We start from the raw sequence: 24521 nt of genomic DNA, 5'->3' as shown, positions 1-24521 counted from the left end.
CAATGATGACCGTCGGTTCCATGATCCAATGGCCATGACCTGGCAACATGCGCATCAGTCCTTCCCTTTGATAACAATTACAAGCTGAGAAGTGCAATATCAACCATCATTTTTATTTTTGTACGTAGCGCCAGGCCTCTAATAAGCTTGGCAAACTGCGCTGCGGCTTCCCCAACACCGAACCCATACTTGGTCCGGTGACCAAGACACCCATGCACCATGTCTTGCGCAAATCCGCGCTGCAACAAATAGTAAAGCAGCTGGTGGCAACGCTCCATACAGCCTGCCACCGCCGCATATGCATCAGGTTCAAGCGTCGAGCAGTTCTAGCAAAAATTTGTATCATCACCAAAGATTGACTGCAATCCTCATCTAAACGCCACTTGCCAGTTGTTGGCATTCAATTTGTAATCCACTACTCTTTATCTATGTCTTGACTGAGGAAGGAAATTTGGAAAGATCTAAATACCGATCCTGGCATATTTGGTACTGCCAAACCAACCTGGACACAGATGTGATCTATCTAGCTTCCAACAAGTACAACACTCTGACAATGGCAGAATACCATCAATCACCATCACAATATCATGGCAAAATCCCTCTCCGCATGCTGCATCTCCTAGAGGGTGGAGCTGTCTCGCCTCTCCCCCAGGATGCTGCCCGGAGGCAGCTCTGTGATGAGCGCTGCACGCGCCGCTTCTAGCTGTTCTGAGTTCTTGCTCTCAAGCGACAGAATGATGCCTGCCCCATCGCTGGAACCCTCAACCTGCAAGACACCCACATGCTGTCATAATCAACTTGCCAAAATTGCCCCAAGGGGCAACCTATTTCTTCCATGGAGCTGGGCCTCAGCAGAGTGAGTGCTGGCATGCAGCAGCTGATGCAGCTGAGGTTGTCACTGGACAAAGACAAAGGCAGACTTTGGCAGACTATGGAGAGGGGCTCACAGGATAGGAGCCGATGCCGACAGAGCCTTCAAATCTGGCACTCAGGCGCTGCAGAGTGGGCGCCACGGCCGTCTCATCATCTGTTGACAGCCTCAGGCTCACGCTGTGGAATGGCTCTAATCGGCCAGTGGCCGATGTTAGGTGCTCCTTGACGGCCTGCAGTAACAGAGCTTCTCATACTGTCAGCCTCACAGATTGCTAGGTGCTTCACTTTGCACCTAATGTCAACGAAGACTGTTTGACGTGAAGTTAGAGAATAGTGCAGGAATTCTTAGGCAGCTGCTTTGGCCGCTACAACACAAACTTTTGGGACGATGAGTGCTCCCTGTAATGCCTACCTTCCACTTGATCTGCAGCAAATGTGGGACCCCTGGGAGGACATAGATGTTGCGGCAGAGCAGCACAGGAAAGGGGGAGGGCCGCCCATCGGCCATCTTGTAGTCCACTGTGGTCAACTCCCCTGTGTCAGATGCTTCTTCAAACAGATATCTCAAAAGTACCTGCTGCAAAGAGGAATGTACGGAAAGGACCTCAAGCAAGCCGCACCAAAGAGCATTCACCTGATGGGGCTTCGGCCATCTTCAAGTGCGAGTGCGTCACATTGCTGCCGAAGAACATTCGCAGCCTGTGCTCCAGATCTTGATCTCTGCCGCACAGAGAACATAAGGAGTAAGCAGTAAGCAGCTCTGCCACAAGGCATGTCTTGTGAGGTTTGCATGAGGTCGTGAGTAATCTTGCATCAAAACATAAGTGCAAAATGTCACACCTGGTGAGCTGGTGATCTAAGGCATCTGCAACGCCCTGCATGGTGACATCATCCACAGTGGGGCCGAGACCACCGGAGGTGATTACAATATCATACACCTTGGACACTGCGCGCAGCTCTGCTGAGATGGCTGCCACCTCATCTGGCAATACAGACACCTGTCCCCACCCACAGCCCCTGCTGTCAGAGACCCTCTTTCCTGAATGACATGAACAGTGTCTTTTGTCACCCTTAGCATTGCAGGTCACTCTTTGCATTGTCAAAGCCATGCAAGTGATCCCCAAGACGGCCCCGTTCTTACATCCGCAAAAGAGTATGACCTGTCTGCAATGCTTTGATTGTCAGCCGTGCCGGTGTGTTGAATTCACAGACCTTGGCGACCTGCCAGCCGATGGCGTGCAGCTCCCGGCAGAGGAAGGGCGTGTTGACGTCCTCCACTTTGCCGGACAGGATCTCGTCGCCGATGATGACTAAGGCGGCCGTGGACGCGATGGCGCGCGGCGTCGACGGCTGCTCAGCGGCCGCGCATGTGCGGCCGGCCCTCTCCATGCGGATGTCGTACAGCAGATGCGCCGGTGCATATGACCCGTCCTCCTTCCTCAGCGCACTGCATCCCATTCCAGGAACGGTCTTTGCATCAGGTTGCGCCTGCTATTGTTCACTGCCCTGTTCCACGAATTTTGCATGCTGGAAATTTGGCAGTCCGCAGTGTTGCAGCACTGCTCTGCAGACAGATGTTCGCACCTGTACCCATGAGCAGAATGCACTGTACATTGGATGACAGCATGAAATTCGACAGGTTGCAGCAAGGGGCTGTGGCTGACCTGTTTGGGCGGGTGTTGTCGACAGAGCCCAGGGAGGTGAAGCCGTTGTCATACAAGGAGCAGTAGGGCACCCACGTGGCTCGAAGGAACGCCCAAACGTCTGCATATGTCCAGCCCAGAATGGGGTTCACCCGCATGAAGGGCGGCCACCCAGGACTGCTGGGGCAGAACTCATCCTGGCCATGTGCGTTGGGGTCTCCCCTGCAGCCACGACACCCTTGCTGACCTTCAGCATGATCATGATGTTGCACCTAGTCCATCATCAGGGGAAGAAATGGAGACACTCATTGCTTGACTTTTGGCTGCCGGACCTGCGGGTCCCCAGGAAAATGGCACGGACGCCGGATACAGACACGAGTTGCTCCAGGCCGGCCTTGAAGTCCCCATGCATCTTCCGCACTTGCAGCTCGTATTGTGCATTCATGGCGTGCACGAACTCCAGGACTTCTGTGAAATCATCTCTACGCTCGAAGAAGAAGCTGAGGATGCCTCCAAGGCCTGGTCCATAGACAGCCGACTTCAGCTCACCAAAAAGACTGAGAGAGCATAGAGAAGTCAGCCATGTTGTCAAGTAAGAGATTTGTAGCTTGCGGTTGGTGCACCTCACGTTGTGACTGGCACACACTCACCTGAGAGGGGAGATCTGCATACTCCGTTGCAAAGAGGTAGGCCTGCATTTCTAAGGGCCATTGCTGCTCTGAGAACATGCAGTACGACTGTTGAATCCTTGCCACCGTTGAAGCTAAAAGCCAAAGCAGTGACTCTGCAGAACAAAAGTGAAACGCTCAATGCGGGATATTGGGCTTCATAGAAGCAGCTATTTATGTGCGATTTCTGTTCGCTGCCACAGAGGTGAGATGAGGAAGTTGCTTCACACCCATACAGGTCGACTGTGCGTTGGACGTTTGTGACTGCTTTGAAGAATTTAATCTTCAGATGACTATCCTGTAAGGCCTCGATTGCTTGAACGATCTCCATCAGGATGCTGCGATGATCTTACCACCATGCAATAGTCTAACAATGAACAAGAATCCGAGACAACGTCCTCACATGGGTTGGCATCGGCTAGTACCAACGATTGGGAGTACTGCTTTTTTTAATACTAAGTAATTGCTAATAAGTTTAATAGGAATGTATATTGGTAAATAGCGTAATCCTCGGTCTCTGTGGAAGGTCAACAAGAACACTTTGACTGGGTCACGTGCTAGTCATGAGGTCCATGTGGGGCTGCGAAATGTTCACCATTGTTTGCGATGGATCTTGAGATGAAGAGAGGTGATATATAATTTATGACAAACAGTCTACGCCTTGGAAGTAATACAATTCAAGTCCCTGTCCATCTCCCATAATTTTTGACATCCCCAGATCAACATTCTTTGTAAATTGATGCATCGATAAATCGGAAAGGTAGCACGTTGCCAAGAAGTTGATATTATATAGCTGCTCCAGTCGACATCGCCCAGCATGGGAATTCTCGAGAAGTGAGTTTCGCACGGATCACCATTGGAAATCGGCTGTCCTGTCTTTTTAGAAAGCACCAACTGACTGTCTATGCTTGTGATCAGGATCAAGGAGATTGAAGATGAAATGGCCAGGACTCAGAAGAACAAGGTCTGTTGAGGCCGCCCTCTTCTTTGCAGTGTCCAAATAGTCTCCTTCCTGCAGCACTAACCCACCATTTGTTTGGCATCTAGGCCACAGAGTACCATCTTGGGCAGCTGAAAGCCAAGCTAGCAAAGTTACGGACGGAACTGCAAGCACCGCCAAAGGTGAGCGCTCCTGTGGGAGGTACCTGCTCTGTTCATGCACGGTCTCCAGCGCGCATAATCTTTGGTAAGTGTGCCGGCTGCACCCATTGCAGGACTCGAAAGGAGGTGGAGATGGTTTTGAGGTACAGAAATATGGAGATGGGAGATGTGCCCTCATTGGTGAGCAGCCCTTCATTGCCAATAGTTTTTTCATTCAATGTTTGTGATCTTTCAAGCGCCACACCTTTATGTGCAATTCAAATTAAGCCCCTGACGCAGCTGTCTTGCGTGTAGGCTTTCCATCTGTGGGGAAGTCCACAATCTTAACAGTCCTGACCGGTACCAAGTCTGAGGTTGCCGCGTACGAGTTCACAACGCTGACCTGCATTCCGGGCATCATCCACTACAATGAGGCCAAGATCCAGCTGCTGGATCTCCCCGGTATCATTGAGGGTGCTGCGCAAGGCAAAGGTGCGAGCAGCCGCCTGTTTTCTGGCTACGATTTGTAGCAGCCGCAGTGGCCTCATTGCCCAATCGAATCACTCCACACCATAATATTATGGTTGTGGTAAGTTGTGGTTCAGCACCGTCAAAACGGCAGCCATGCATGAATGCATCAGAGTTGCCGCCGGTGCCAATGCCAGCAAATTTTTGGGCAATGCAGCATTCCGGCAAGTCAAGGACTCTAACTTAGTATTCAAAGATCGAAACGAAAACAGTCAAAAGTTGGCTGGGCGGAAGGAGTCGGCTATCTGTGTTCGACATTGCATGCGCAAGGGAGTGGCAGCGAGCAGAGGGGTGTTGTGCAGGGCGCGGGCGGCAGGTCATAGCGGTGTGCAAGAGCGCGGATCTGCTGCTGATGGTGCTGGACGCGAGCCGGCCGCACGCGCACCGGCGCATTCTCACTGAGGAGCTGGAGAGCGTGGGTATCCGCCTGAACCGCCGACCGCCCGCCATCTACTACAAGAAGAAGAAGACCGGCGGCATCTCCTTCAACGCCACCGTGCCCCTCAGCCGCATGGACGAGAAGCTCTGCCAGCGCATCCTACAGGTGCTTTCTTGCCCATCCAATTCTCATTCACCGCTGCAATCTCTTAGGGGGTTGTAGCTGTGCATGGCATGCCACCAAGATGCAACAAGTGCTGCAGGCATTTGAAAATATATAAAAACTCTATGCGTACAACTCATTGCTACAGTAGAGATGTTGAGGGGTGTTCTTTGTTGAATGCGTGTGTATGTGGAAACGCAGGAGTACAAGATCCACAATGCGGAGGTGCTGTTTCGGGAGGACTGCGATGCGGACGACCTGATCGATGTCATTGAGGGCAACCGCCGCTACATCAAATGCCTGTGATTGCCCACTTCCCCCTGCATGCTGCCTTGTTTCAGCACAGTACCACACTAGTCATTAACCTCACCCGCTTCATGCAAGGTCCAGACAAGAACAATGAAGAGCAGGTCAATGAATAAGGCCAAGGATCAGAAGGTGCTTGTGTTGTTAGTTGCCGTCCAGTTCCGTCTTCTTGCTTGCCTCCTCAGCCTGGCCAAGGAGCTGCATACATACGGCCAAAAGTTGAGCCAGGCGCGCTGCAGTGCAAACACCTGTATACATGGTAACAAACTTGTGCAGGTGCCGAAAGTTGAGTTGCCGGTGCTGCTGTGCAGGTACGTGTACAACAAGATCGACGTGTGCAGCGTGGAGGAGGTGGACGCCATAGCGCGCATGCCCAACTCCATCCCCTGCTCCGCCTTCCAGGAGCTCAACATGGACGGCCTGCTGGAGCGCATGTGGGACATGATGGCCCTCGTCCGCGCCTACACCAAAAAGGTGCCGCCCCTTTTCCCGCTCTGTATCAAGGCTGTACTATGTCTAATCATACTGTATTCTATATCTGTATCCAGGGGTTGAGATATAGATCTGGGTATTGCTCTTGCCTTCTCCCTGCTGATTTCAGTCAGAAAGCATGCAAGGCACTTCCAGCCTTGTGGGAATTAGGGTCACTGAGAGTTACTTGTGTGGTGTGCAGGTTGGGGGCAAGCCGGACTTTGCGGACCCCGTGGTGCTGTCTGCGGACAGAGGGGGCACCAGTATCGAGGCGCTGTGCACGCAGATCCACAAGAGCCTCGTAGCAGACTTCTCCTACTCGCTCGTCTGGGGAACCAGCTCCAAGCACTATCCGCAGCGGTGTGCATACCCCTGCTTGGTTCACCATGTAATATATGTCCCTGGCCTCCCGTCAACACAGATGGCCTCTAGAGCACCGTTCTCACAGCCCGCAAAGCAGGGATGTGGCAAAAGGCAAGCCTTGCTCAAGCAAGTGGGTACTGGAGACAATTGAGCACCAAGGGAGCATAACACACACAGAGATACCATCATACAATTCTTCTGCTGCTGCCTCATGTACAACGGTCTTCTTTCATAGTCGGGTAGTGTGATGGTGGCTTCAATGGCATGCAAAGTATCTAAAGCAAGGGGAATGCTGCTGTTGTCCAGGTGTGGGCTGAGCCACGTGCTAGAGGATGAGGATGTGGTGCAGATAGTGAAGCGCAAGGTAACCACAGGGGGCGAGGATGGCAAGGGGCGCTTCAAGACCACATCGAACAAGCCGCTGCGCATTTCTGACAGGGAAAAGAAGGTTGCCCTCAAGACCTGAGGGGTGTGCTTTGGGTTAGCTTGTAGAAGCTGAACGCTTACTGAACTCAATATGTGGAACACTCAAAATGAACTGAGAAGTAGACACTTCAGTAAATTTGAAAGCAAACCTTGTCGCGGACTCGGAGAAGGTTTTGGGGCCATTTGGCTATGATTGCATATGCTTATGCATCTAGCATGCAAGCGACATGACTGCAATGTGTTCTGACAGCATATTTGATTATGGTTTGCCCCATGTGGCAGTGATTGAGCAAGCAGAAATGATGTTACCAACGCTGACACGTGGTGGTATATGAAAGCTTCCAACTTACAAACGTGCATGCCTAAGCTGCTGCATGCGCTTGCACTTTCCGGCGCTAGAACAGCACAACACCATGAATCAGAAGTGTATACTCCACAGAAAACAACAAGCTTAAAGACAATGTTCGGTTTGAAGCTGTGCTCAATTTATAAATTACCCTCAAAGCTGGGTGAGGAAAACAAGGCTTCCATCATCTTATAACAAAATCACTTGAGGGTTGCTGCCTTGAATGTCCGATCAGAGAACTGCGACGTTCAGAAAATGACTCTGTCCTCCATGTCATCATAGTAGATATCCGTGGTCTCATCGTCAGCCAGCTCCTGGATCACCTTTCGGAGCTGGATGACTGAACACGGCGTGCTCTGCAGATAGGGCAGTATCTTGTTGTGGACCTCAGGGACCTGCAGACACATCCAGCATCAGCTCTGCAACTGTCACTGTCAGAAATATCTGGAGCTACATCTCAAGCCTACACATAATCAGCGCCAAAAGAGCAATTTCAGCAGCACCCCCCTAGGCCAGCATTTGTTCTGCAGACACCTGAATTTCTGGGCTGTACCTTGCAGGCCACCGTCAGGTGTTGGCATTCTGGTGTGCTGTAGAACGCACCCAACGCACTCTGCAAAGACACACACATAAGTACATGGCAATAATCCAGGACCAGGCAAGGCAGGAATACCGTATCCCAGACTAATCAACACGAGTATCATGTGGGTGCCAGCTAGCAGCAGCAAGCGGCCTGAGAGTCAGGCAGCAATGGCCACTCACCCTGATGCGCCAGGCGTGCTCCTCCGAGAGGCCGCTGTCCGGCGTGTCAGGCTCCAGCAGGGGGGCCATCAGGCCGCAGCTGGTGGGAGTGCTCACGGCTGCCAGTTGCTTGCCTCCTCTCACCTGCACCCATTTGAAGCTTGAGGGCCAGTGCCACATCAGACCGGATGCGACCACGAAGAACCATGCGATGCGACAGAGCAGGCGAGAGCTGCACGCAAGTAAATGTAGAAGGTGAGCACCTGCTGCGCAGGCATCTGCATGGCTGATGCAGAGCAGGGGGGCGTGTGCGGTGCAGTGTCCAGCTCAGCCTCTGATGTGTGTAGCACTGCAGAGGGCTGCACAGGCAAGACGAGTCAGAGTTGGCCCCTCCATGGCTGTCTGGGCATGCGGCAACTAAGGAACTGAACAGCAGCTTCTCAGGGTCAAGCGGCCAGGAATTAACGTTACCTGTGGTGCGGACTGGGATGAGCTCTTCCTTGGCTTGACCGCCCACGCAGGAGGCATGACTGGCCCAAAGCCATACATGGGCCTGCAGACACAATATTGTAAGCAACGTCCCACCATTCAGTGAACTCATCTCGTTGAAACAATCGTTAAGTCAATGGTGAAGACAGGGAGATGTCCCCACCTGCCCTTTCGCTTCAGTGCCAGCAGGACATCCATCACAGTGGCTGTGTGGCGCCTTCCATGCTCTGTGATGATGATCATGTCTCGGAGGATGTCTCGCAAGAATTCTCTGAGAGCCTTCATTGCTTCAAAAGGGAAATCAGAGCTCATCCTCTTGACACCTGCAGATTCAACATCCTCCGATTTTCCCACCCTTTACATTGAAGTACTGCAGCTCGTTTCCTTCCTAGTGTGTTATGGATGGGATTACCTGCTTTGCGAACCAAGCGTTTGAAGGCTGCTTTTGACACATGCCCACATCTAACTGCAAGTGTCCTGCACATCATGTTCTGCTTCCCTATTGACCGTTTGGGTGTTGACTTCGTCATCTGGGCGTTATTCCTATCGAGGTCTCACACGATGCTAAAGCCGCTGATGTGTCTTGCTTCTACTAGGCTCACAAAGTACAAGAGGAGCTCGATGAGGTTAAACACCACCTGTCGGAAGCCCACTTGGAACAGTTGATGCCGAGGCGGACGTCCTGAATAGGAGTGTCGGAACAAGTATCTGCCCTGCAGCTGCTGATGTCGAGGAAGGTCAATCTTATCCCATGAAAATGAATTCAGACGAAATCAAAAGCTTTATGGTAGAAGGAACACTTCATATTTAAAATCAAGTTCATGAATTCATCATGACGTCGCCATTAAGCCATTGACCCAGTAGGCTTGCATCGAAGAATCTGACATCAGGCAAAGTGATACGACCTCTTGTAAGGCCTTTAGAAGCCTAAATGCTGTCAAATCACGTCCTGCACCAAAGTCCACTTCTTTTCAGCGGGCTCCAGGCAGGGAACAATGTGAGATTTCCTTGCAGATCAGTCAGATGCAGAAGTGTGAGCACGAGAGCAGACACTGACTTCGAAAGCTTCCTCTTTGAGACCCAGGCACGCATCATAAAGCTGAAGTGCATCATGACTGGAGCAAATTGTAGTGCCCAGATTTGGCAGCTCAGTATTGAGCGCCCTCCCCGCACTGTGAAATAGGCAACCGAGCGTCTGGATGGCGGCACGACCTTCTTGCACGACCCATGGCAGCGTGAAGGAGATGCCTTTAATCCTGGTCACGGCATCACAGCCGTTCTGGAAGGTGGCGACCTCCTCGAGAAGGTCAGTATCGCATGCAGCATGACACATTCGACATAAAGATGATAAACTCCTCCACTAATAAGTTGGATGCCCTCCATGTCGACTTGACACAGAAAGTTGCATTGGTGCAGGCGGCGGTGAATGTCAGCATAGTGCAGGGTACTTTGACGGCTGAGCGCGCAAAGGCGATGAGCAGCCGGGGCCGCGGCATTGACCCTGACGGCGGGCAGGCCTACTCAGCAGCCGCTCTTTCCCTCGTCTACCACCCGGCTCACCCCTTTGTGCCCACTCTCCGCGCAGACGTCCGCTGCTTCAAGGTCTGCTTCTTCCTTCTCTGTGCATGCCCGCCAGAGGCTGAACAGCCCTTCTTTGCACTCATCTCTTGGCACCAGCTGCAATGGGTGGCGAGAGCACATGTCAATCTCTGTTCCTGTTGCTGTAGGTTGGCGATCAGGTGTGGTTTGGGGGCGGCTGTGACCTGACACCTGCGTACCTTTTCGAGGGTGATGCTGCAGAGTTTCACAGATTTTGGAAGGGCCTGTGTGGAAGGCATCAGGCAAGAACACTTCCCAAAAACCCAAGATTTTCCATTGATGCCTTGTGGAGGGATGCTCGTCTGCATCTGGAGCGGCATGATACAATAGAAGATGGCTTGCATGCCTCTGCGCAGGCATCATTATACCCGGAGTACAAGAAATGGTGTGATAGCTACTTTTATCTGCCGGCTTGGAAGGAGCACCGTGGCATCGGAGGCATATTCTTCGATGACCTCACCACAGAACAGTCCAGCTTTGACGTAGAACACGTGAGGATGCCCTTATATATCCATGATGATGCAGATTGGCCCGTTCATATTTGCAATTACATGTATGGTAATCGCAATTACAGCATAGAGTGATAGAGTGAACCTTCATGTACACGCTGTGGCCTCACAGTTTGTACGAGATGTGGCTGGAGGACTCTTGCCAAGCTGGCAGCCCATTGCTGAGCGGCGAAGGACCGAAAAATTCAGTCAGCAGCAGCGGCAGTGGCAGCTGCAGCGGCGAGGGGCCTATGTCTGCTTCAATACCCTGTATGATCGCGGCTTCCGCTTCGGTGGGTATATTGCTGTTCCCTGTGATGCTGGCAGGTTGAAGCTGTTGGGAACAGGGGCTGTGCTGACATTCAAGTAACGCTGGATCTGTTCTAAATGACTTCGCTGTACTGCAGGGTTGAATGGAGGCCGCATTGAGTCTCTGATGGTCTCTTTTCCACCCCTTGTTGCCTGGAATTACAAGGTGGTCCCTCAAGAGGGATCCCAAGAGGAGGCCCTAGTGCAGGTTCTCAGGAACCCACGAGATTGGTGAGCGGACTGAAGGACACAACGAACAGAAACCTGCTTTTCAGCATTCCTCCAAAATGTAGCAGTCTGCTGTTCGCAGAACAACTGTGGAACTCTAGAGTCTTGCTGCCAGTGGCAGTGCCTACTGATGGCAAGACTGGCAATTCTCACTGTCAGGGGCCAACTTGGCCAACCTGTGTCCATTGAATGGATACAGATTGCAATCCAATACAATGCCCATTCTCAAAAATGCCATGACCAAATTCCTACGGTCTGAAGTTAATTGTGTACTCAACGGTGAACACAACCAGCTGATTGATCCCAGCATTGTGACCCGACCTCTACTCCTCGTCTGTTGCGATTGCAATATTGTCTCAACTCTCCAACTCGAATTTGTAAAAACCGTCTTGCTGACTTAGGACATGATGGGTGGCACTCTCCGCTCAGATCACTTGCTCGTCCGCGCGCCTTCCTCTTGCTGCACAGCGATAATATTTTCATCAGCACATACCCAGGAGCAGTTGAGTCATGACAGGGCAAGGGATGTGGTCAGGAAGGTGACTCACCCTTGTGTGAATGTTGGGGGACTTGTCATCTCCAACGCTGTACTGACTCTCCGTGAAAGCTGCTTCCGCCTTCCCTGTCTCCCTCATATCCTGCGCTGCCGCTTTCAACTGGGCCTTCCTTTCCTCTCTCCTGTTTAAGCCAGACAGGAATCAAGGGAAATCTTGTGAACTCAGCAAATCGCATAAACCCTTCCTTATGCATCGCATGTAGCCTACTCCAATGCAACACAAGAAGATCATGGCACTTCTCCTTCTTACAGTACATGGGGCAGGAGTTCTGCAGACTCACGCCCTAGCAGCAGCTCCAAGATCCTTTGCAATGGCAGATGGTGCGGACAGAATAAGAGGAAGCACCATCGCGGCAGCAAGTGTGGACCTGTCGACACAAAAGACAGTGACTTGCTCTCATCTACTACCGCATGTGTCACGCTGACGAAGCAATTGCCAGAGGGGAAGCAAGAGGCGCCTTGGAGAATTAGTATAAGAACACTACCTTCTGCTGACGTTTTCTTGCTTGGCTGATGAGCATAAGACCGTCGATCTGCGCCTCTCTGCTCGGATATTTTGGGGTGCTACCGAGAAAGGCTTCACATGATTGCAGGTTGCCATGATCTTGGAGCACAGTGCAATAGGTGGCCAGATACACACTGCAAATCGAGAGAAGTCCAAGAGGGAAGCTTCAAGCTCAATCTACTTCCTGTCGCAAAAAAATGGTGGAGATTACAAGATTCGCCACGGCAGCTTCCAGTAGATTCCTCGGCCTCCCACCCAGGCATCAGATGCTTCCCTTCCCGAATGGTCAGAGTTCGAAGGATAGGAGCGAGATGGCATCCTTCATATTAATCATAGACAGTACTTTGTATCTCACAATACTCAGGTCGTAGGTGGACCTTCCACACACACAGTAAACACCGGATCAAGGCACGATCTAGCAAATGAAAACGATCGCTTCGCGATGCAGCAGACTGCTGCATGGAAAGCTTTCCCTAATGAAAGCACCGGGTGGGCACCTCTTCAATGCTTAATGTAAATGTAAGTGCCCTTGTGAATATTATCTGACAGTGTATCACCAACTTATAGCTTGCATCATTGACGTCCATACCCTGGTGCAGATGCATCCGTATGTGCGGTGACCACATCTGCAGTGGAGCGCCTGCGTATTGGTTACGAGGACAGAGGAAAGTGGGCGTTTCCTCTACTTGGCTTTGCTGGCCTGGCGCTGGGCTGCAGTGCTGCTGCTTGCGAGGCAGATCCGGCAAGTACATTATATTATTACAGTCTTGTAAAGGCAGCCACCCTTAGCAGTATCTGTTGCACACCCAATCTTGCTATCAAAGTTCTCAGTCATGTGGTGGTGCTCAGGATGCCCTTGCGGCAAAGGACAGGCTCAGCATACTGCAAGCATGGGAGGCTGTTGATCAGGACTTGCACAGGGATGAGGCAGTCCTCCCCTTACGACACATAGCCTCACGGTGACTTCATCGTCTAACGATGTTTCTGACATTGTTCATCTGCGGTGAAGATTTGTCACCATGTGCCACATAGTTTCATGGTGAGACTAATGGGGAATGATGCTCCTGCAGGCCTACACCACCCACTGTGAGGTGCTCACCTGGTCAGCTTGTCGTGCGCTTCCCTGTCCGCCAGGGAGTGGACCTCTACTCGGTCATGAATGAGATCGCAAGCGCCTTCACCAGCAAGTGCACCCCCGGCGAGGAGGGTAACAGCCACGTAGTATCCAAGGTGATGCCATTCCATAGTAATTCCTGGCATGTTGCCTCACTCCAAGTCTGTTCCTTATGACCTTTGTGGGGCACCTCAATTGGCTTCTGTCACTCAGATCAGGGATACTTTCTGTTCTTTGGTCACCACTTGCATGTTTGTTTAATGTGGTCCAGCTCAGCGTAGCCGAGACAAGTTACTCTCGCATGCATGCAGATCACGGAGGACGACGCCTGGCACGTGTTCCACTTTGAGTGCGATGCTCCGGGCGGCCCAGCGCATGGTCTGCAGGCCAGGGTGCTGGCACCCAAGCGCCGCCACGGCAGCGCAGAGGTGGAGTTCCAGACGCAGGGTTCCCTGACCGACACTGAACTGGACATCATCACTGCCGCCATGCGCGCCGCCAACGCTTTCGTCAACAAGGTGGTGATTCTGCGCCATCACAGCCCACTTGCGCAAGTGCTCCTGCTTGCCTGTGGGATCTCCCAGCAAGCTCGGAACTTTGTGAAGTGTGAGTTTGCCCTGAGCTGGTGCTTCTGCGCCCTCAGATCCGCCTTTGGGGAGTGCTTTCACTTCTTTGTAATGACAGGCCAGCATGCTTGTGAGTCTGTCAAGTGGGGGATTGCTCGCATGTGTGGAAGAAGAGGCTGAATACGAGAGCTCTGGGCGCTCTGTGCAGGAGCAGGGCTACAACACAGTGGACGTGTGGGGGAGTGAGATGAACGAGGTGCGCGAGGGTGTTGCCGGCCTTTTCAGGGAGCTGGAAAGGAGCTTCAGCTTTGGCATCGGCATGCTGCCTGGCATTGAGCGGCACATGGCGCGCGAGATGCAGCGGATCTTCGACACCGGGTGAGCTGCCTCAACAGACCGTTGTGACGCAACATCTGCACACCTGCTGAACCTGTAAAAAGGGCTGAATAACCTCACACAAATGTTTGGCCTTTCAGGGAGACTGGCGAGGCTCTCCCTGCACCGAGGCAGAGCATTCCAATAGGGCCGCAGGAGCACAGCGCAGCGCAGGCCAAGACAGCCGGGGAGGATGCCAACAAAGGCTATGGCAGCGCCGAGGCAGCCGAAGCCGCCGACCGCCTGCTGCAGCTGGGAGTGACGGTCAATCCGCCAGGCAAATCTGGGGCCGTCGACTGGGGCGCTCTGGCAGGCACGCGCCCTGACACACATATTTCATTCCCGTCTCGGCAAAAACATATTTATAGAAAGAGATATGCAGACGTCGAGGCATAGCTAGCACAAGAGTTAAGGAGAAAGGCTGCCTTGCATGTGAAATCACGCAGCAACAATAGAACAATATTGCTAGTCAGGACTGCTAAAATGCAATATGGCAATATGCAGGTGACATGCATGCCCTGCTGTGTGCCTGAGCAGGAGCCTGACGGGTATCTTATTTTCTTCCGCACAGGCTATGAGGATGAGAAGAGGACGATTGAGGATACGGTGCTGCTGGCGTTACTGCACCCGGAGGTGTATGATGAGGTGGCCAAGGGCACAAGGCAGCGCGAGGCCGGCAGCACCCGACCGCGCGCTGTGCTCTTCCAGGGTCCGCCGGGTTGCGGCAAAACCACCAGTGCAAAGTGGGTCCAGCCTGACACAACCCTCCTCTGGCACTCACACATGTCAACTCTCTGCTGCAGCCCCCCTCATTCATCTGTGACTCGCTGCCAGATTGACCTTCTAAAGATCCAAGCACCTGGTATGGGAGCCTGGCCCACTCATTGGGGCACTCAGTCTTTGACCATGCTGGCTCGGTTTCCTGGCAGGGTCATTGCATCGCAAGCGGCTGTTCCCCTGGTGTACGTGCCATTGGAGGCCGTGGCGTCCAAGTGGTACGGCGAGTCTGAGCGCAACCTGTCGGAGATCTTCAAGGCGGCAGAGGACCTTGGGGGTGCCATCATCTTCCTGGACGAGATTGACTCCCTGGCCACCCAACGCAGGTAGGGCACCATTTTCCCTTTGCCGTGCCTCCTCGTGCATAGTTGTGCTTTGGACATCTTCCCCACAGGGTGGCTGCCTTGAGTTGACTCACTCATCATGACAACAACAATTTAGCTCAGTAAATTAGAAGAGCTAATCACACCTGTCCTGTTCATGTTTGGCTGAGTCATGTCAAGAGTTGCCCCACTTAGCCGTCTTCTGGCGCCCTGAGTTTCAAACACACGAGTGGCTGATGGTTGTGTGGTGTGGGGCTTGCAGCTCGGAGATGCACGAGGCGACGCGGCGGCTGCTGGGGGTGCTGCTGCGGCAGATGGACGGGTTTGGGCCGCAGTCCAAGAGCGTCATCATTGGAGCCACCAATCGCCGCCAGGACCTCGACCCCGCCCTCCTCTCCCGTTTCGATGCCGCCGTCGACTTTGGCTACCCCGACCAGCAGTGCAGGCACGTGTTCTCCACCTCCTGGGCTGGAACATTGTTATCTAGCAGTTCCAGTCATACTGCAGCGTCTGCCAAAAGAGGCAAGGTGCAGGTCGGGGGGTGCCACAGGTCCTACATGGTGTTGGAACATTAATGGGATACAATATCTTGATCTGTCTGTGAATGGAGGTTGACTGCAAGGTTGAGTGCATCGGGCTGGTGCAAATAGGCTCTGTGCAATGTATGGTGAGTTGCTGATGGCGCATCTGCAGGCAGCAGATCCTGAAGCAGCTTGCGCGCCACCTGAGCGACGATGAGCTGGCCGAGCTTGCAGAGCTGACGGGCACGGGGAACATCTCTGGCCGCGACCTGCGCGACATCGCAGAGCAGACAGAACGCGCATGGGCATCCAAGGTGAATTTCATACCTGCGCACATCGAGCTATGGTGTGTCTGTTGCCGGTCATGGACTTGGTATAAAGTGGGCATCTCTTCATTCTCACAGACTCTGGGTGACCATCCTGACTTTCCTTGCTTCTGCAGATTGTCCGTGGAGAGATACCAAAGGGGCAGCTGCCTACTGTGGAGGACTACAAGGAATTTGTGGCCAGGCGAATGAAGGAGAAGAAAGGGCCACTTATGATCAAGAATATCATGCCCAGCTTCTATTGAGCATCGCTGTCTGCTAGCTACGTCAGGAATTGCTTGCTGGACTTACCCGATCAGTGATATAGGTACCCATCAACGTGACATACCAAGCAACCCACTGAAGAACATTGCCTATTTGCAATTCCAAAAGTTGCGATAAGGGATAAAAACTGGCTGTCGCATGTGCAGGCTGCAAGACAACTCGAAATGGACCATGAATATCAATATATATGAGCATGTCAACTGCCTTCTAGGCTAGCATGCATGGGCCCAAAAGAGGTGTGACATGTGTGATGCCAGGGAAGTTTCCTCAAAAGTAGAAGTGATGTCAAGCCACTGTTACAAAAGCGAGAAAGTAAGTGATGCATGCATGCCTACGTATGCTGTAACGGCAGTCTTCATAGAGACTTCCAATGCAAACACGATCTTGTCATCAAATTTTTGGGTCTTGCTGGTTTTGACATTGTTGATTAGACGGTACAAGTTCCCTTCCTTCATGCTTTTAGTAGAGTGCTTCCGGCATTTAGATGAAATCTTCCCCTTTTTTCATGGAAACTGGGGACCACCGTCCCGAAACCCAAAGCCCGACATCATTCCCCCGACCTAAGGGTTGAGAGACTTATATTCGGACAGCTCAGTGTGACGAGTCCGCGTCAGCACGCCTTCCTCTTTCCAGCCCCATCGAAACTCTGCTTCACATTCGTCGCTATCGTTGTCTTTCTTAGCAATCAGGAGAGCATACCGGCAAGCACTGAACACCAAGGCCGTACCGAGGCTCTGCTCCGCGGCTACCTACCGATCACGTTTTCTACTACTATGGAAGGCTCAGGAATACCTGCGCGTGCTGCTGGCCGGCAGCAGGTTCTGCTGAATCATCTGCGTCCGGTGAGTGTATTTTCATGCCTACGAACTGGTTTTCCCATTTGGCAAATTGAGGTGCGCCTTATGCTAAACACGTAATCCTTGGGACTGCAGGCGGGCAACACAGAGGCGGCTTTTGAAAGGATGCAGCTTCAGGTGAGCTGAAAAATTTACCTTTACATTACAGTGTCGGTGCTCCATTGTGATGGTGTCCTAGCTGTGCTATACATGCTTTTTGTCCCTGTGCAGTCCCAGAGGTCACCCTGTTCTTTTTGGTACAGAATTACAGCAATCCTGGCCTCGAGATATCCTATTGCAACGTACTTTCGGCTCTTGTTAGTAGAGATGCTGCATTGCTTTGCTATGCACCAGGCGTGTAACACCAGAGTTGCTTCGTGCAGGCCAGTGCTTGCGCAGCAGGTGACTCCGCTGCATACGAGAGGCGTGCCTCGGGCCCCGACGATGTGGTCATTGTCAGCGCGCTGCGCACGCCCATCACCAAGGTGAGGCGCGCTATCAACACTGCATGGAGCCGGTTATTAGCTCCTTCCAAGTCCTTCCAAGTCCTATGAAGTGTTTCATAATTGACTGATACGATCCTGTGTTCTGTGCAGGCCAAGCGCGGTGGCTTCAAGGACACACTGCCGGATGACCTGATGGCGGCTGTGTTCCAGGCCACCTTGGACCGCACAGGCATTAACCCTGCGGTAAGAAGCCACTGCTGCTCCTGTTCCGTCCGTTGCACTGTCGCACCCTTTCCCATCTGATTATACTCTGGCTGACTTGCTGCAGTAGACAACTGAGACAAGCGCACCAGTCAGTCCTCAAAGAAGGTTTTTAGTCTGGCAATGGCAGAAATATTTTTGGCGCATGAAGAACTTGCTGGTTTATTTCTTGCAGGACATTGGCGACATCGTGATTGGGAGCGTGCTGGGAGACAGCTCTCAGCGCGCCATCCAGGTCCGCATCGCCGGCTTCCTGGCAGGCATCCCAGAGAACGTGGCCGTGCACACCGTCAACAGGTGCCGCCCTGCACCCCTGCACCCCTCATCTCCACACCAAAACCCACCCATCCTGAATTAAGAACTCTGTTATCTGTCAGAAAAAGCCACACCAAAACACACACATCCTGATCCATCGGCAATATTCTCACTCAGGACGAATCCACCTGAAAGGGCGTTGCTACAGCGGACGTGTGACTGGGTTGATGGGGAGTGGAGAGGATCCAAATGACTGACATTTATGGTGTCTCTTGTGCAGGCAGTGTTCGTCGGGCCTGCAGGCCATCGCCAGCGTGGCGGCTGCCATCCAGGCGGGCTACTACGAGATCGGCCTGGCCGGCGGCGTGGAGACGATGAGCACCAACCCCATGGCATGGGACGGCGGTGTCAACCCCAAGATCGCCGACAACCAAAAGGCCCAGGACTGCCTCCTGCCCATGGGTGAGTGCCAGCCGGCTCCCAAGCCTATGCCTGCTTGATTCGAATGATGATTGTGCACTGTAATGTGCAGCCAGTAGGTGCTCTTGCAATCGTGTTGTGTAAGTTAGGCGGGGTGTTGATGGTGGAATGTGCGCAGGCGTGACGTCGGAGAATGTGGCGGAGAAGTACGGGATCACGCGCAAGGACCAGGATGAGCTGGCGGCGCGCAGCCACAAACGCGCAGCCGCAGCCCGCGGCAGCGGCCGCTTCAAGGACGAGATCGTGCCCGTCAAGACCGTCTGGAAGGACCCTAAGACGGTGCGCTTGTGCCCCAACTCTCAGAAAACTTGTACATGTTGCATGCGTTTTCCTCTGTATTGCCATCAAAGTGTGTCCCGCCTGCTCTCCTAGTCCTCCACTTGTGGGGCCATTAAGACATGCCACAAGACCCATATTGAGGGATGTTCTCTTTAGAGGGGGTTGCACGCCAAAAAGCCAAAGCTCAAGAGTGCTGAGGTGATGGTGGCTGCAGGGTGAGGAGAAGGAGATTGTGGTGAGCGAGGACGACGGCATCCGCCCGGGCGTGACGGCCGCGGCTCTGGGCGGCCTCAGGGCTGTCTTCAAGAAGAATGGCACCACCACCGCCGGCAACTCCTCGCAGGTCCGCGCGCAAGCCTGAACTCTCTTTGAAACATGCAGCTCCTTGACAGCTTTCATAAACAGCTCTAATGTTGGCTTATGATAACTTTGGATCCCCTTGATCAATGCAGTGTATTATTTTAGAGCCCACTCTTCAAGGCCGAGCCACTCGCCACGTCAAGTTGCTGACAGTTCCGAAAACGTCACCATGCATGAGGTAATGCAGCATGTGTTGAGGGTTTTCCTTGTTTGTTACCTGCAGATCAGCGACGGTGCTGCGGCGGTGCTGCTGATGAAGAGGCGCGAGGCGGCCAAGCGCGGTCTGCCGGTGCTGGGCATCTTCCGCTCGTTCGCGGCCGTTGGCGTGGACCCGGCCGTCATGGGCATCGGCCCTGCCGTTGCCATCCCCGCTGCCGTGCAGAAGGCCGGCCTCTCCATCGACGATATCGATGTCTTCGAGCTCAACGAGGCCTTTGCTTCCCAGGTGCGCAGACATATCTCTTCTACCCTAGTCCCTGTCAACGAGGCACTCCTTGGGTGTAGAGGAATGGAGATGCAGATATCAAAGCATAATTAAATCCAGAAAAGTAAGGGGCTGCCTCGCGGTGTAGTTACTCTTTGTGCAACATACAAGACACCTCCAGTCAATGTGGAGACTGTAGAGCAATCTAGGCGATACTGGAGGAGGGTTTGCTGGATGATTGACAACCCAGGATTTCTGCTGCATCATGGCTAGTTCATTGCAAGCATGCGAGTCGGGGCAGTGTTCTAAATGAAGTTCATAAATTTGTTGCCAAAATTGTTAAGTGCTGAGCGCGCTGCTGTGTGCGCAGGCGACGTACTGTGTGAAGAAGCTGGGCCTGGACCCTGAGAGGGTTAACCCCAACGGTGGCGCTGTCGCTCTGGGCCACCCTCTGGGCTGCACCGGTAAGCCACTTGCCTCGGCCTATGAACACTTCACCCACATCTTTCCAGTGTCAAACCCTCGGAGACACTTCAGAGCAGTACAGTGCAAGGTCGGTTGTCTAAGTCTCAAAGTAAACGAGGTATTTGTACAAAGTTGTGCATGACCTGTGTTCCATTGCTTGTGGTTCAAGGCTGCTTGTGCTGAGGGGACCATTGTGGCCTTGCAGGCGCTCGGTGCACGGCGACGCTGCTCCACGAGATGAACAAGCGCGGCAAGGCGTCTAGGTTTGGCGTGGTGTCCATGTGCATCGGCTCCGGCATGGGCGCGGCCGCCGTCTTCGAGCGCGGCGGTGAGGTTGACGCTCTGCGCAACGCCGCCCCCACCCATGCCCAGGGCTTCCTCTCCCACGACGCCTCCATTTGAGCCGCCTGCAGCTGAAGCTTGTTTTATGCGCAGTGGTCCACACCAAGGGAATTGAGGTTCTGAGGGCCCAGCTGCACAGCGGCACGGGTCGTGCATTCTAATCCTTGCTGAGCAGCAGTGATATTTTCTGGTGCTAGTGCCAATCGTGAGGCCTCCAGCGGCTTGAGTGATGTAGATCTTTGGTGTAAGTGTTTCTAGGACTAGGAGTTAGGTTAGGAAGCATTTGTCGGGCTTGCGTGCTCTAGGGCTCTCTCAAAGGTTCAAAGAGCTTGATTGTTCTGGTCTCTGTGTAAGTAGGGAATCAGCGTGATAAATGCATTGCTGTGGCATCTGTCAACGGATGCTGCGACCATTTTGAGACAATTACCTTCGAAGAGGAGGCTAGCATGAATTATTTAGGCACTCTCAAGTGACTAAGCACGTGCAATTTTGTGGAGTTCACTTTGACAATGCAGATCAATTTTGATTCTGGACATGACAAGAGCATGGTGAGGGCAATTGTATCAGCAAGCTTTGTAAATACCAGACTTACTGGAATTCACCCAAGCCAATTCTACACATCTCACTAGGCGCATGTGAACGCCACTGTTTACATGGTGCGGTTCAGCCCTATGGCCATGCCACACAATTGAAGCACTTGCACAGTTGTTGCCAAATTCGTCTGAAGAAAGGACTGATACAGAAGATATTGATATCACTGCATGCATTTCTGCATATACAAGCCGGTGTCCTACCATTTGCTTCAGTACACAAGAAGGGAAGTTCTGTACTTGTTTGACTCTGGGCTCGCAACAGGCCGCACAGCGCTCGGGTCTGCACACAGACAGAGTCTGCTTCCTGCTCAACCGTCATATGCATGCAACCAGCACAGGGCACAGAGTCAAGTGAGGCTCTTCCTGGACCATCTCAGATCCTTGTCCTCTGCTCAAAAGTGGGCGGCAACCCCATGGCTGTTTCCAGCAAGTCTATCAGCTCGTCCAGTGATGGGACACGACTGGTCTCCAGCTTGCTGAACACCTGACGATCAAGACACCATAAGAGATCATCACTAATTCTGATGTGTCAACCTGCTGTAAAACAACCCATACGCGCGGTTCTGCTGTGTGTTGGTGGGAATCGTGGGTGTAAAATTGCAGCTGCCACTCACCCGTTGTCCATCATAGTAAACTTCAAAGGCGCCAGTGGACACAAGCTGGTTCTGGAGAGCATTGCCCAGCAACCAGACCCCCATCACAATCCCTGTCCGCTTGTCTTTGTACTGCTGATAGAGCTCTGGAACCGGCACTCCCAAGGCCCCAAACAGCTGCTCGCCTCCCAGAAGAACGCCGATGGAGCCATACTGAGCGACCGCAACAACTTTTGACATGAATGCCTGCAAACCAGACAGGCCCAAGTCAGCTTCCACTTTCCCCTCTTCCCTAAGTAAAGTCAAAACCTGGCAGATTTCGAATGGCGCGCCTTATGGGCTGGTACTGGATATGCTGATCCGAGGACTTCCATGCCAGGAAAGTGCTGCGTCAATACCTGACGAGACTGCATGAAAGCCCCCCTGCAGAAGCATGAACACAGCTGATCACCAATCTTGCTGCAGAGCAGCATTGTTGAAACGCATGCGCATAAAATGCCAAATAGAGTGCAGAAGGGCTGATAGGACAGGGATTATGAAGGATTGGTATTGGTTGCAAGCTCTCGTTCCTCTGGTCGAAACCCAGACCGAGAGGCATTGTCCCTGGCAATGCCCATCATACTTACTTGAAGGATCATGAGGTGCAGTAGGAGATGTGGACTCGACCACCTTCGCTCAAAGCATCTTTTTGTCCAGTAGTTTGTTGGTGCTGTGGTGCCTGTGGCAGCGCAAAAAAAGGCGTCAAAGAACACCGTTTTAAGAAAGAATTAAAATGCAAAAAAAAGACTAAGTTTAAGTCAGAGCAACTTACCCCTGTGCCGTTGAATAGAGTCAGAATGTCTCCACCAAAGAGAAGGGTGAGCACACCGAGTGCCAGTACCCCCTGGCTGGCATTGATTGCCATTTCGCTCACTCGTGGCTTGTGTTTCGGCCCCAGTATGGGGCAAGCACCAATGGGTCTCTCAGAGACTCCAGATGGGACTCCAATCGCTGCTCCTGAGGGTTTGAGTTTATCGCCCTACAGGATTGATAGATTATAGGGCTTGCAGGGTAAATGCGGTAGATACATTTACCAAAAGCTTGGCGCGACAGAAGTGGAAAATGAACATTCCAGAGCAACCAAATCTTGGCGATCAAGTGCCTCCTGTCGCAGACTACCACTCTTAAGCTCTTTGAAGGAACAGGGTCATCGTGCTTCACCGCATCCACAGCAAGCCAACGACAGCCGCAGCACTGAGGAAAAGGAGGAAATACCCCTGAGCAATATGGCGAAGCGTTCATCAGCACCAAAGAGGTTCAAGATCAACAAGGTGGGGACATTACCTCATGTATTGGTGCTCCTCTCCTTGACACGGCCCTGATGTTTCCTCTTTGTACGTACCGTGGATCTGCGGTTCCTGAAGGTTTCTGGTCACTTTGTGTGCAGCCTCCTCGTAACGAGCGCCAGAAGGCAGGGAGTACATCAGACGTGCAACCCGCTGAAGACATCATCAAGCAGCCTCTGCAGGACTTGGCGGTCACCGCCAAGTTGGAATTACGCGTTCCCATCAAGAAGCAGCCGACAGGCACGGCGCCATGCGCGTCAAAATCAGCGAGTCCTGACATCACAGACAGCCAGATGGTGGTTGTCAGCGACTCTGAGACAGGAGCAGAGCCCACAGAGGGATTCAGCCCTGGAACACCAACCCGGGAGGATGCAGCAGCAATGGCACTATCAGGCTGCACGACGCCGAGGTCAGAAAGCAGCGACACTGGCGATGAGGGCCAGGCAGCCTGCAGAGCAGATCAAATGTGCCAGAACATCAGCACTACCAGCATTTCAGCAGCCGACCTGCCCTTGTTCTCACCCCGGCAGCTCCAAGCTGTTTCCAGCGAAGACGGCGAGGCCACAGATGGGCACCAGGATGACCAAAGCCCGCCATGCCCAGAAGAGGCAGTTATTATCAGCAGCTGGACCCCCGTGCCCCCCGCGTCACCAACAAGCAACACTGAAAAGGTGCTTGACACAGCCTGAACGCCATGCACCTCAAGCAAGTTGTTTGATCTGACAGCCTGGTGCCCTTGCATGTCAACACTGTCTTCTGAGGAATTATGTCAATGAACCTGTGGTTGTGCCTGCCAGGTGTGCGCGACGGCAGGATCTCTGCAGATCGTGAAAGAGAAGACTGAGTGCCTGCCAGGCCCGCAAGAACCTGGGAGATTCGACGAATCTGCTCCTTCTCCACCCACACCACCAGCAACCAGCAGTGAGGTATGAAAATCTTATTGATCACTCCACGACCCTATCGCCATGAGCTGTACATCGTGCACCAACAAGCGCCTTTGCTGTGTTGCTGTGTACTTGACACAGATGGGAGCCTGGTTTGAGGGCACAGAATTGTCTGCAAGGTGTTGTTTAGCACCAGGTCGTCACACAATTTTCTGGTTGTGCCGGCCAGGTTTTGGACGAGACAAGAGCGGCTGTGGAGAGCGCAGTGGAGCATCCCAGAGGCCTGGTGGGCATGGCTGTGTGGGCGTGCAGCGCCATGCATTTGCTGGCGATGCCTGCTGTGGACTTGGCTGTGGCGGCTGCCATAGAGATCTTGGCTGCATCGTCAGCCCTGGCAGTTGTGCTCTGCTGATGTGCAACATGCACCGTGGACATTGCAGCGCTCGTTGAACATGTGACTGGCCGATGGGACATAGAGATCTTGGCAGCATCGTCGGCCCTGACAGATGTGTGCTGCTGATGTGCCACAATTGCTTGCAACATGTGGGTGCG

The 24521-nt window shown here is 52.9% G+C and overlaps 8 protein-coding genes across 8 annotated transcripts; 5 read left to right on the top strand and 3 right to left on the bottom strand.

Moving 5' to 3' along the window:
* Positions 1–619: 619 nt before the first annotated feature.
* On the bottom strand, positions 620–3518 carry COCSUDRAFT_17414 (hypothetical protein; the record flags this gene model as incomplete). The annotated part of the gene is given in 11 exon segments (XM_005646111.1): positions 620–766; positions 948–1103; positions 1286–1407; positions 1508–1591; positions 1712–1871; positions 2086–2364; positions 2376–2526; positions 2538–2738; positions 2849–3054; positions 3189–3300; positions 3415–3518. Coding segments are annotated over 11 exon segments (1722 nt in total), but the record flags the coding sequence as incomplete, so codon positions are not given.
* Positions 3519–4001: 483 nt separating this feature from the next.
* On the top strand, positions 4002–7223 carry COCSUDRAFT_54045 (P-loop containing nucleoside triphosphate hydrolase protein; the record flags this gene model as incomplete). The annotated part of the gene is made up of 10 exons (XM_005646110.1): positions 4002–4018; positions 4103–4148; positions 4232–4306; positions 4399–4465; positions 4580–4756; positions 5095–5336; positions 5535–5635; positions 5951–6113; positions 6313–6470; positions 6780–7223. The coding sequence occupies 10 exons, from the start codon at positions 4002–4004 to the stop codon at positions 6937–6939; spliced, it is 1206 nt and encodes a 401-aa protein (XP_005646167.1). The 3' UTR covers positions 6940–7223.
* A 1414-nt stretch (positions 7224–8637) lies between these two features.
* On the bottom strand, positions 8638–8799 carry COCSUDRAFT_9668 (hypothetical protein; the record flags this gene model as incomplete). The annotated part of the gene is made up of 1 exon (XM_005646109.1): positions 8638–8799. A coding segment is annotated over one exon (162 nt), but the record flags the coding sequence as incomplete, so codon positions are not given.
* Positions 8800–9673: 874 nt separating this feature from the next.
* COCSUDRAFT_17262 (Coproporphyrinogen III oxidase) lies at positions 9674–11106 on the top strand (the record flags this gene model as incomplete). Its single annotated transcript, XM_005646108.1, has 6 exons — positions 9674–9781; positions 9892–10077; positions 10203–10302; positions 10408–10565; positions 10696–10855; positions 10970–11106. Coding segments are annotated over 6 exons (849 nt in total), but the record flags the coding sequence as incomplete, so codon positions are not given.
* Positions 11107–12461: 1355 nt separating this feature from the next.
* Positions 12462–16713, top strand: COCSUDRAFT_66980 (AAA-domain-containing protein). Its single transcript, XM_005646107.1, has 12 exons — positions 12462–12649; positions 12760–12902; positions 13010–13119; positions 13231–13390; positions 13586–13795; positions 14049–14218; positions 14317–14479; positions 14753–14958; positions 15145–15318; positions 15578–15754; positions 16009–16150; positions 16279–16713. Exons 1-12 carry the CDS (start codon positions 12583–12585, stop codon positions 16405–16407), a joined length of 1851 nt encoding a protein of 616 aa, XP_005646164.1. The 5' UTR covers positions 12462–12582; the 3' UTR covers positions 16408–16713.
* Positions 16714–17089: 376 nt separating this feature from the next.
* Positions 17090–21170, top strand: COCSUDRAFT_54043 (thiolase). Its single transcript, XM_005646106.1, has 11 exons — positions 17090–17268; positions 17359–17400; positions 17646–17747; positions 17859–17951; positions 18145–18266; positions 18505–18686; positions 18823–18983; positions 19198–19326; positions 19567–19788; positions 20138–20231; positions 20438–21170. Exons 1-11 carry the CDS (start codon positions 17200–17202, stop codon positions 20632–20634), a joined length of 1413 nt encoding a protein of 470 aa, XP_005646163.1. The 5' UTR covers positions 17090–17199; the 3' UTR covers positions 20635–21170.
* Positions 21171–21540: 370 nt separating this feature from the next.
* COCSUDRAFT_56825 (hypothetical protein) lies at positions 21541–22664 on the bottom strand (the record flags this gene model as incomplete). Its single annotated transcript, XM_005646105.1, has 3 exons — positions 21541–21651; positions 21782–22006; positions 22572–22664. The coding sequence occupies 3 exons, from the start codon at positions 22662–22664 to the stop codon at positions 21541–21543; spliced, it is 429 nt and encodes a 142-aa protein (XP_005646162.1).
* Positions 22665–22879: 215 nt separating this feature from the next.
* On the top strand, positions 22880–24381 carry COCSUDRAFT_48189 (hypothetical protein; the record flags this gene model as incomplete). Its single annotated transcript, XM_005646104.1, has 4 exons — positions 22880–23070; positions 23187–23756; positions 23883–24011; positions 24199–24381. Exons 1-4 carry the CDS (start codon positions 23026–23028, stop codon positions 24379–24381), a joined length of 927 nt encoding a protein of 308 aa, XP_005646161.1. The 5' UTR covers positions 22880–23025.
* Between the last annotated feature and the right edge of the window lie 140 nt (positions 24382–24521).

The sequence above is a fragment of the Coccomyxa subellipsoidea genome (genome assembly GCF_000258705.1).
Source record: "Coccomyxa subellipsoidea C-169, whole genome shotgun sequence".
Taxonomy (NCBI): Eukaryota; Viridiplantae; Chlorophyta; class Trebouxiophyceae; family Coccomyxaceae; genus Coccomyxa; species Coccomyxa subellipsoidea.
Note: the sequence above shows the minus strand (reverse complement) of the source record. Positions and strands in the feature narration are given on the sequence as shown.